This window comes from Giraffa tippelskirchi, chromosome 5, assembly GCF_054371585.1.
Source record: "Giraffa tippelskirchi isolate mGirTip1 chromosome 5, T2T-mGirTip1v1.2.pri, whole genome shotgun sequence".
NCBI classification, from domain to species: Eukaryota; Metazoa; Chordata; class Mammalia; order Artiodactyla; family Giraffidae; genus Giraffa; species Giraffa tippelskirchi.
Window position 1 is genome coordinate 88,428,768 of NC_137279.1, and position 12,053 is coordinate 88,440,820.

Consider the following 12,053-nt stretch of genomic DNA (forward strand, 5'->3'; position numbering starts at 1 on the left):
AGACACAAGAAACTCAGGTTCAATTTCTGAGTCGGAAAGATCCGCTGGAGTAGGAAATGACAACACATTCCAATATTCTTGCCTGGAAAATTCCACTGGCGGAGGAGACTGATGGGCTCAGTCCATGGGGCCACAAAGAGTTGGACACAACTGAGCAACTGGACCACCACCACCACCCAGTGCTCCTCAAAATAGCTGGGTCCAAGTTCAAACTGCTTGGTATCTGGTCCTAAATTTTACTCCCATTACCACTCTCCATCACCCTTGACCTAGACAAGGCCCTTGTTATACTTCTAACAGGGACTGGGGAGGCTTCTATATGAGAACAGTCGTGAGTCATGTCTGCTGCTGCTAAGTCACTTCAGTAAGTCACTTCAGTCATGTCCAACTCTATGCAACCCCATAGACAGCAGCCCACCAGGCTCCCCCGTCCCTGGGATTCTCCAGGCAAGAACACTGGAGTGGGTTGCCATTTCCTTCTCCAATGCATGAAAGTGAAAAGTGAAAGTGAAGTCGCTCAATCATGTACAGTTCAATCATAATTAGACACATTATATTATATATCTTATACACTATATATATGTTGTAAGGTAGCATTTAACAGAAGGCTTCCTGTATGCTGTTTTCGATCTTGCATAAATCCTTTGTTCCTCATTAGCACCTGAATGCAGGCGCTAGAGGAACCGCATGCGGATCCCAGAATAATAGGAATTTATGCATCTCATCCGTATGGAAAGTAGCCTCTCCATACGATGAAAAGCAGCCATTTACAACTCTCTTCCCTTCTGATATGGAAAGTAACTTTTGCAATCCCTTCCCTTGAAAATGATTCTAGCCTCAAGCTTCCTGAATAACTTGTAAGATTTTTTTATCTCTGTCTCTGCTAAAAAGGCTATCTTGTAAGAGAGTATATATATGCCCACAATATGTTGAATAAACGCCTTTGTTCCATCAGAACACTGGTCCCCGTGTCTTTCCTCATTTTGTTCGCTCTCTCTCTCTCTCTCTTTCCCCCTCTCCCTTTCAAGCTGCTTCCACGGAGCACAGGTGTCCGCCGTATCTACTTTCTTGCCCAGGCTTTCAAGACCTCTTCTAGAGGGCACCCTGAGCCTACATAGACGGTGCTAGCTCTTTGTCCTACAGTTATATTGACACATTGTGTAAACCAGGGAATATCAGCCTCTTTTCTTCCTTCTTTCACTTTCTTATCGGTCGATTCTGTACCCCCAACTTCCGGTCCATTAAAGGACCACAACAATATGTATATACATATACAGTAATACAATATACTACAATTTATAACATAATTTAATAATTACATATAACTATATTATATCTGATAAACATTATCAGATAATATCTTATATCTGATAACATCTATATATTATATATAGTTGCATATATAATTAAACTTATATATTAAACTTGCATATATATAACTATATATTATTATCAGATAATATCTGTACATCTGATAATATACATTATATTATTATTACATATATGATTATAATTGTCATATAGTACAAATAATTATGCAGTTATATACAATAGTAAAGTAATGTTCAAAATTCTCCAAGCCAGGCTTCAGCAATACGTGAACCGTGAACTTTCAGATGTTCAAGCTGGTTTTAGAAAAGGCAGAGGAACCAGAGATCAAATTGCCAATATCCGCTGGATCATCGAAAAAGCAAGAGAGTTCCAGAAAAACATCTATTTCTGCTTTCTTGACTATGCCAAAGCCTTTGACTGTGTGGATCACAATAAACTGTGGAAAATTCTGAAAGAGATGGGAATACCAGACCATCTGACCTGTCTCTTGAGAAACCTGTATGCAGGTCAGAAAGCAACAGTTAGAACTGGACATGGAACAACAGACTGGTTCCAAATAGGAAAAGGAGTCTGTCAAGGCTGTATATTGTCACCCTGCTTATTTAACTTATATGCAGAGTACATCATGAGAAACGCTGGGCTGGAAGAAACACAAGCTGAAATCAAGGTTGCTGGGAGAAATATCAATAACCTCAGATATGCGGATGACACCACCCTTATGGCAGAAAGTGAAGAAGAACTAAAGAGCCTCTTGAGGAAAGTGAAAGAAGAGAGTGAAAAAGTTGGCTTAAAACTCAACGTTCAGAAAACTAAGATCATGGCATCTGGTCCCATCACTTCATGGGAAATAGATGGGGAAACAGTGGAAACAATGTCAGACTTTATTTTTCTGAGCTCCAAGATCACTGCTGATGGTGACTGCAGCCATGAAATTAAAAGACGCTTACTCCTTGGAAGGAAGGTTATGGCCAACCTAGATAGCATATTTAAAAGCAGAGACATTACTTTGCCAACAAAAGTCCGTCTAGTCAAGGCTATGGTTTTTCCAATGGTCATGTATGGATGTGAGAGTTGGACGATGAAGAAAGCTGAGCGCCAAAGAATTGATGCTTTTGAACTGTGGTATTGGAGAAGACTCTTGAGAGTCCCTTGGACTGCAAGGAGATCCAATCAATCCATCCTAAAGGAGATCAGTCCTGGGTGTTCACTGGAAGGACTGATGTTGAAGCTGAAACTCCAATACTTTGGCCACCTCATGCTAAGAGCTGACTCATTGGAAAAGACCCTAATGCTGGGTAGGATTGAGGGCAGGAGGAGAAGGGGACGACAGAGGATGAGATGGTTGGATGGCATCACTGACTCGATGAACATGGGTTTGGGTAGACTCCGGGAGTTGGTGATGGACAGAGAGGCCTGGCGTGCTGCAATTCATGGGGTCGCAAAGAGTCGGACAGACTGAGCGACTGAACTGAACTGATACAATTTGATAATAGAATTACACATGAGTATTATTACATATGCTAGTATTAATAATTATGCAATATTAGTTGCTATCACTTATTAAGCTCTTACAGTGTTAACACATTCTTCCCATTGCCTGATCCCTATCACCTTTCTCCTAATAATGCTAACTATGCCACCTCATGCGAAGAGTTGACTCTTTGGAAAAGACCCTGATGCTGGGAAGGATTGAGGGCAGGAGGAGAAGGGGATGATAGAGGATGAGATGGCTGGATGCCATCACCGACTCGATGGACATGGGTCTGGGTAAAATCCGGGAGCTGGTAATGGACAGGGAGGCCTGGTGTGCTGCGATTCATGGGGTTGCAAAGAGTAGGACACGACTGAGCAACTGAACTGGCTGAACTGAAGTCTTCAGATCTGGCTCTGCTTGGTCATCAGTTCCTTCAGGAAGCCTCCCCGACACTGTCCTAGCCTGGATTAGATGGCCCCGCTGCCCTCCTAGTTCCCCTTATTTTCTCTTTTGAAATACATATCACACTACACTGCCTGTTGATGTTGATCTCCACAACAAGGAGTTCCATGAAAGGAGAGACATCAGTTGCTTTGTTGCTCTTTATACTGCCTGTGCCAGTATAGTGTTTGGCACAGAGTAGGCATTCAGTAAATATTTGTTGCTAGGCACTTTATACAACAGGAAGAAACTAGTATGTCCTTCCTCAGTTAACTCAACTTCCTTTTCTTTGATATGGCTATAAATAAAGGCAAACTGAAGTGAAACTGATTCTCCACTGGAAGAATGCCATGCTGTGTGCAGAAGTTTATAGTGAAAAAGATGGCTCGTCACCACCTATGGATCTTGCTCTTTTGCCTACAAACCTGTGAGTTGTGACCCTTGCTGATACCCTCCTAATTTCCTATTAAGTTTTGGAAATTGCCCTTAAGGAGGCTGTTGAAATGTCCTTTTGACTTGCTTTAATAGAAACACCCTGGGTCTCCAAAAGGATCCTCCTGATTGACTTAAGATCCAAACCTAATTGGTTTTCAGCTTTAGAGTTTATAATTCTGAATTTTATCTGTACTCAGCCTCTAAACATCTGAGAAAAACTCTTCTGCTCGGAAGTGTCAGCTTGTGGTAGACCTACCCAGAAAACCAACAAAGGAATAGATAGTCCAAAACTTTGAAAAACTTAGAAGCAATTTTTTTCAGTGTTAGAATATATTATATAAATTTTAACAGAGATATGACTTTCTTAATTAGAGTGGCGCATGACTACAATTGTCATTGTAAAAACATCATCTCTTTAAATTCCCTTTATTTTCAAAGCACGTTCAGAGCTATTACTCTGCTTCTGTCCTCTAAAAACTCTAAAATTAATGGAGAAGAGAGTATTATCCCTCTTTTACAAATAAATTAGTTCTCAAAAAAGAAATGGAGAAGTTGAACTAAAAATCCTGTTTTTGTTACTTAAGGCTTAACAGTAAAATATAATTATCAAGTGAATTTTGCTTGTTGTTAGTACAAAGGAAACTATGTAGCATTAACATAGTTCTGGGAGTGTTTTGTCATTGTATATATTATCTCACTGAATCCAAACAATTGCCTTGTTTATGTAAAAACCGTCATTTCTAAAAATACTTATAGTGTCTCTTATTAGCTTTGGAAATGCACTAGCAAATTCCTGGCATGAGTTAGAACACAGAGAATCTAGTGGGTTAGGATTTCTGGAAAAGGTAGAATTGGTGCACTTTTGTATCTCTGATTCCCTTGACCACTTAAAGCTATGGCTCCTTCAGTGTGAGCTTCCTTGAGATTGTATCCACTGGGAAGGTCAAATTTTTAGAGCCTGTGCTAGTCACCTGACAGACAAGCATAAAATCCAAGTAGATGGAGAAAAATATTGGATAGAACCTAAGTGGAAATCTAGGGATGTCCCCAGTCTTTCAAAGAAGGGCTGGACAGAGAGGCATTTGACACCACTTAACTGGCAAAGCATTCACAATTTTTATGTACACACTCTTATGTGATACATACTAAGATCATTGAAATAAGCAAGATAGATGTTCTTAATTTCATTATGCAAAAAAAAAAAAAAAGTAGAATCTAAGACTTGAGTTAAACAATTCACCTAATATTTCACAGCCTGAAATTGGTAGAGCTGAAAATGGACATTTGTTCTGTTAATCCCCGGGCTATAGTTCTTTCTGCTCCACACTTTTCTGACCTTTTCACTCATTAAGTTTCCAAGTTCTTGATGCTCTTCAAAGGGCTAGTGTACCCTACATGAAAGGACGCTCTAAGATACACTTGCCTCATCTACTGAAATGGAAATCAAAGTTATTGAATCAGCTAGCAATGAGTCATTCATCCATTAGCTTTAGAACTTTGGGAAAGTTATATAAAATCCACTTGTTGTCAGAAAGGGGAATATTTCCCTCTTCCTCCTCTTGAGTTCTGTGGCTGGACTAATAATAAAACTGACATAACAACAAAATTCTGTAAAGCAATTATCCTTCACTGAAAAAATAAATAAATGTTTAAAAACTGACACAGGATAGATTGCAGGAGAAAAGAAACAAATTTTTAAAAAAATTTTTCAACTTTTTATTTTATATTGGAGTATAGCTGATTAGGGTCTTCCCTGGAGGCTCAGTGGTAAAAGAGTCAGCCTGACAATGCAGGCTTCACCAGAGACACTGTTTTGATCTCTGAATGGAAAGATCCCCTGGAGTAGGAAATGGCAACCCTTTCTTGCCTGGAAAATTCTGTGGACAGAGGAGCCTGGCAGGCTGCAGTCCATGGGTCGCAAAGAGTCAGACATGACTGAGCATGAGTGCGCGCGCGCGCACACACGCACGCACACACACACACACACACACACAGAGCCAATTAACAATGTTGTGATAGTTGCAGGTGAACAGCAAAGAGACCCAGCCATATGTATACATGTATCCATTCTCCTCCAAACTCCTTTCCCATCCAGGCTACCATATAACATCCCTGTGCTATACAGTAGGTCTTTGTTGGTTATCCATTTTAAATACAGGAGAAGGAAATGGCAACCCACTCCAGTATTCTTGCCTGGAGAATCCCAGGGACAGGGGAGCCTGGTGGGCTGCTGCCTATGGGTCGCACAGAGTCGGACACGACTGACATGACTTAGCAGCAGCATTTTAAATACAGTAGTGTGTACATGTCCATCCCAAACTCCCTAACTATCCCATCCCCCCATCCTTCCCTCCTGGCAACCATAAGTTCATTCTCTAAGTTTGTGAGACTGAGAAACAAATTTTAATTTGTGCACACAGAGGTCTCATAGAAATGGAACCTAAGAAGTGGCCCAAACAAAGAAACAATAAATTTGTGATGAATCAACAGGACAAAGAAGCTCAGGCTTTTGGTGCTCAGTTAGTGAAGAATGTAAACAGACTTGGGGCTTGAAGTGGTAGATTAAAATAACAAGGTTTGTTTGTATAAGCTTCTTGCCCCCAAATTCTCTGTCTTTGTTGATAAAGATGTCCTTATACCTCCAGATGCTGTAAGGTTTATTTTCTGCTTTCAGGGGAACAGAGAAGAATCAGAGTTTTCCTCTTGCATTGGCTTCTTCTCAATCAACTTTGATTCCAAATAATCAATATGGAGAGTTTCCTGGTGGCCAGGTGGTTATGATGCTGGGCTTTCACTGCCATGGCCTAAGTTCAATCCCTGGCCTGAGAACTGAGATTCCCACAAATGGTGCAGCCAAAAAGAAGGAAAAATCATATGTCATTGTGACATATTTGGGGGCAATCCATCCTGGGCTGGGTTGGGTTCAGCCAACCCAACACTGTTACTTAGACTTCAAAATGGGAGAACTCTTAGTACAATAAGATTGTTTTGAGAATCAAAATGATAACCCATGTACAACAGTTGGCACAGTATCTGAATATAGTAGGTGCTTACCAAATACTAGCTAATGCTGTTGTTTTTCACACCTGCTTTTCATATGGTATTAGAAAAGGGCCAGGGCTTTCTTACACAGAGATCCTGGCCAAGATTCCTCTGTTTAGGATGATCCAAGGAACGTGAGCAGATGGTAGGAATTTGAACTTAGGTGTGGGCTTTTGAAGTTTCCAAAGAGAAAAGCAGGGATGAAATATTCCCTTTGTCAAGGGCCCATTAATGAGAGGTGGGAGTTTGTTTTTATAACAGTAAAAGCAGAAATACTTTCATGTACCATTTGCCTTTGTTGAATAGATATGTTTGCATCTTAAAGATTATTCTACCAACATTTCCTGAGTGCAAAAATGTACCCCAAATCCTTCTTGCTGCTATTCCTGAAAAAGATGGTCCCTGATATTTAGCATTGAGCTTAGATGTCAACACTGAATGTACTTACTTCCCTGGAATGAATTCTGAGCAATTTAAGCAGCTGAGATGCAATGGGAAAAGATAATTAGAAATCCCCCTTTTCCCTGGAAAGCACTGAAATAAGAGAAGTCTGACTGTGCAAGCTCATGACCATTCCATGTTGGAAAAGTTTTCTTGACGAGCCAAGACTCACAGTCTTATGTTTGTGATCTCAGCTTCCTCATCATGACCTGTGAATACTGTGATTCTGACTGTCCTTCCAAGTATTCTACTAGCCGCCAGTCATTTGGGGTAAAAAACAAGAGCTCACTGCTTTTGCTCCATGCTCACTTCCTTTGTATTATCTCTCACACTCCTTTAATTCTTCCTATTCTCCGTACCTATCTTGCTTCTCTTTCTTCAACCCCTCCCCTTGCTGCCTTCTCCTCTCTTATCAATGATAGTAATAATTAACCACTTATGGAGCAGTCACTACATATCTGTCATTACTCTAAGTAGTTTGCATACGTTATTTTGTCTACTCCTCATAACACCCTTTGAAATGGGTACTATTAATATTACAGAAGAAAATAGAGGTCATTTACCCAAAAAGTGGAGGAAGTAGGATTTGAACTCCTGTCTATAGACTTAACCACTGAGTCAGTGCTGCCTTCACCACTTTGATGATGAAGTAGAATAGTCTATTATCCCTGAGACTGATGGTTATCACGCTTTGGGATTTATCAAGAGTGGCTATTATTCAGCAGAGACTGCACCTATCTCTGTACCCACCTACAGAGGAGGCTGGAGGCTGGTGGGCAGGCCTTTGCCAATAACAGAAGTTTAGGCAGGCCAGCAAGGCAGAATATCCAAAGAAATGACTATATCAAGACATGAGCATGGTTATAGAATGATTTGAATTTGCTTTTTCAAAACAAACAAAGATCCAGTATCAACAAGATCTCAATGTTCTGCTGAATGTAGAGCACAGTCATGAGGCATTCCAGCAGCTGACACAAAAAATAGGGGGGAAAAAAGGATGAAACAATAAATAAATCCAGGAAAGGTGAGTGGGCCCCTGTAGATATCTGTTTATGGATAAGTAGGCCCCAACCATCATCCTAGGAGGTTGGAGACAAGATTTCACACCTGGAGAAGAGTCCTGGCAAGTGTCAATTTGCCATTAGTCCAAAGTCCTATTAGAGAGGGGCTTTCAGCTTCCCTCATAGCTCAGTTGGTAAAGAATCCACCTGCAATGCAGGAGACCCCAGTTCAATTCCTGAGTCGGGAAGATCCACTGGAGAAGGGATAGGCTACCCACTTCAGTATTCTTGGGCTTCCCTTGGTGGCTCAGCTGGTAAAGAATCTGTCTGCAATGCGGGAGACCTGGGTTTGATCCCTGGGTTGAGAAGATCCCCTGGAGAAGGGAAAGGCTACCCATTCCAGTATTCTGGCCTGGAGAATTCCATGGACTCTATAGTCCATGGGGTTGCGAAGAGTCAGACACAACTGAGTGACTTTCACTTTCATTTTCAAGATAAAGAAAAAGCCTCTGTTCTAGAAAAAGATTTGAGCAGACTACTGCCATAGACCTTCCAGAAGGGCTTAAAAACAAAAGCCCAATTATAGAAATGGAAGAATATATTATGTATGGGGAAAAGTAGGTATCAGGACATTAGCTTTAAAATCCAGTCTCAAAGAGATGCTTGAGGCTACATCCTTATAACAACATGATACTCCAGTAGAAGGGGTAGTGACCCCTCTCATCAACCCAATATGCCAGAACAGCCCTGGAGATCACTGTGTGACCCCAGAGCAGCCAGAGTGCTTCCACAACAGGAGCCCAAAGTCAATGCTAGGTCACTTGGGCTACTCAAATAATTCCTAAATCAGACTTTTGTTCTCTTGAACTTAAGAGAAGGATGAATCCTTAAATTTGGGGTAACTAGACTCAGCTAGAGAAGGAAATCGCAACCCACTCCAGTGTTCTTGCCTGAAGAATCCCAGGGACAGTGGAGCCTGGTGGGCTGCCATCTATGGGGTTGCACAGAGTTGGACACGACTGAAGCGACTTAGCAGCAGCAGCAGCAGACTCAGCTATGTGGAAGCTAGAAAAGAAAGAGGTCTGAGCAGTCAACTGGGTGACTGATGTTAGTGGAGGTACATACCCACTACACCGTTTCCTTCATTATACTCAATTTTTTATTATATGCTTAGAGTGCTGTTGTTATTGTTCAATCACTAAGTTGTGTCCAACTCTGTGATCCCATGGACTGCCGCATGCCAGGCTTCCCTGTCCTTCACTGTCTCCCAGAGTTTGCTCAGATTCATGTCCATAGAGTGCTGAATAATGATAAAATGATGAGTGGCAGGATCTCATCTTTGAGAATCTGTATGTGTGTGTGTGTGTGTGTGTGTGTGTGTGTGTGTGTGTGTGTTTATTTTACAGAAGAGGATTCATGTCAACCCAAATCTCAATAAAGATTATATAAAGTAAAGAAAAAAAAATCCAGCAGAAAATAGTATACTATTGTATGGGTGTGGTAGGTTCCTTGTTTCAAAACCCTCATAACCAAGGAGTTTCCAGTCTCATGGAGAATGGCACAAAACTAACCCTTTGCTTCCTCTCTGTCCTTCTTTCCCTTCACTCAGAGTAACCAGTTACAACCATCTTTCTTTGGGTGCTGCTACCTGGTAATTCTTCCAGACCTGCAGTACTCAGGGAAGCAGTGGATGGGAGGAGACAAGGGGAAAGTAAGCTATGGCTGAAGAAATATCAAGAAATGCTGATTTGCTGCTGCTGCTAAGTCGCTTCAGTCGTGTCCGACTCTGTGCCACCCCATAGACGGCAGCCCACCAGGCTCCTCTGTCCCTGGGATTCTCCAGGCAAGAATACTGGAGTGGGTTGCTATTTCTTTCTCCAATGCATGCATGGATGCTAAGTCACTTCAGTCGTGTCTGACTCTGTGAGACCCCATGGACAGCAGCCCATCAGGCTCCTCTGTCCATGGGGAAGTGTTCTAAAGAAGCAAGGGGGTTCAGGTAGCTGTTAAGCAACAATATGCCCTTCCTTATTTCCATTCCCATGAAAACATTCATGCTGGCCTTTTGTAACATCTCCATAATACTCCAGTTCTCCTTTTTTCCATAAGAGTTGTCTGGGAGTATTATTTTAATCTCTGTAACATGTTTTCTTATCTTACATAACGAGCACTTATGGTGCCTAGTATATGCCAAGTACTTTTCTAATAGGTTTACAAATATTAACTCATTTATTATAACACTTTTATGAAACGCTCCGGTTAGTCTATTTCTTTCTTTTTTTTTTTTATTTTAATTGGAGGCTACTTACTTTACAATATTGTAGTGGTTTTGCCATACATTGACATGAATCAGCCACGGGTGTACATGTGTTCCCTGTCCTGAACTCCCCTCCTACATCCCTCCCCATCCCATCCCTCTGGGTCATCCCATTGCACCAACCCTGAGCACCCTGTCTCATACAATGAACCTGGACTGGCGGTCTGTTTCGCATATGATAATATACATGTTTCAATGCTATTCTCTCAAATCATCCCACCCTCTCCTTCCACAGAGTCCAACAGACTGTTCTATACATCTGTGTCTCTTTTGTTGTCTCGCATATAGGGTTATTGTAACCATCTTTCTAAATTCCATATATATGCGTTAGCATACGGTATTAATGTTTATCTTTCTGGATTACTTCACTCTGTATAATAGGCTCCAGTTTCATCCACCTCATTAGAACTGATTCAAATGCATTCTTTTTAATGGTTGAGTAATATTCCATTGTGTATATGTACCACAGCTTTCTTATCCATTTGTCTGCTGATGGTCCATTTAGAAGCTGATAAAACCGAGGCACAGAGAGGTTAACTTTCCCAAGGTCTCATGGCTAGAACCTGGCAGGAGCAGGATTCAAGCTCAGGCAGTCTGGGTTTTCATCACTAAGTCATGGTGCCTGACACAGGGGCAGAAAGAAGGTGCCCCTCATGGCAACTCTCCCTTTGGGGTCTCTAGTTTCTTCTCTGTTTCTGTATGTACCTGAGAGCAGTGTCATGTCATCTAATTTTCATACTTCCTCAAAAGTAGTAGAGAAATTTTATTTCATTTACCAAAAGAATCCTGTGGTTTAGCAGCTAATTGGCTTAGTCGTGGTCATTTAGCTAATTGGCAATAGAACCTTGGCTCAAACTTATTTCTTGATCTTTTACTAACCATGCTATGAATCCCTAGCCTGTGAACATATGCACATTTCTGTTAACAATATGAGAATATTGGAGTGGAAAGAATTTGCTGTTAGCCAACTGCTCTTTCTTATTAATCAGTTTACACTCTGAACCTTCAATTCCTTACCAAGGGCAGGAGACCTGTAGAGTTATTTCTTGCCCTCACTGTTTCTCTTACTCCGAGTTTTCTACCTTGCTTTTTATTGCTAGAAAAAGGGAAAGTGGGTAAGTTGCCAAAAAAGTATTTATTCTTTTAACAAATATTTAATAATCATCCACTAATTGTAAGGGAAATACTAGTGACCAAAACAGAAAAAGACTGCATGGCAATTATAGTCGCATGGGGGTGCAAGATGGGGAAGACAATAAATAAATATGCATATGCAATGCTTTAGTAGTCATAACTGCTGTGAAGAAAAATAAATAAGATAAGGGAGTGATGGGAAAGAGACTGCTACTTAACATGGTGAAGCTCTCTCTGAAGATGTGACATTGGAACAGAGTTTCACAGTGAAGGAGTGCTGAAAAGAATGTTGTAAAAAAGGAGGACAGCAAGTATTTAATAAAAAAGGTCCTAAGGTGTTCTTAGCCAGTTTGAAGAATGAGAAAGTCAGGGTGGTTGGAGAGGGCAGGGGAGAGAAGGATATGTGATCAAGTGGGAAGAGAGGGGTCAGAACAGA

At 41.1% G+C, this 12,053-nt stretch overlaps 1 protein-coding gene across 6 annotated transcripts in view; it reads left to right on the plus strand.

Annotated features, from left to right (window-relative positions):
* The first annotated feature begins 3,575 nt into the window (after positions 1 to 3,575).
* CD84 (CD84 molecule) overlaps positions 3,576 to 12,053 on the plus strand; it is a 41,547-nt gene continuing 33,069 nt past the window's right edge. For all 6 annotated transcript variants that reach the window (XM_081487949.1, XM_081487951.1, XM_081487952.1 and 3 more), the window contains exon 1: positions 3,576 to 3,674. In XM_081487949.1, the coding sequence (XP_081344075.1) occupies positions 3,593 to 3,674 (82 nt within the window). In that variant the 5' untranslated portion in view covers positions 3,576 to 3,592. The remainder of the gene's footprint in view (positions 3,675 to 12,053) is intronic.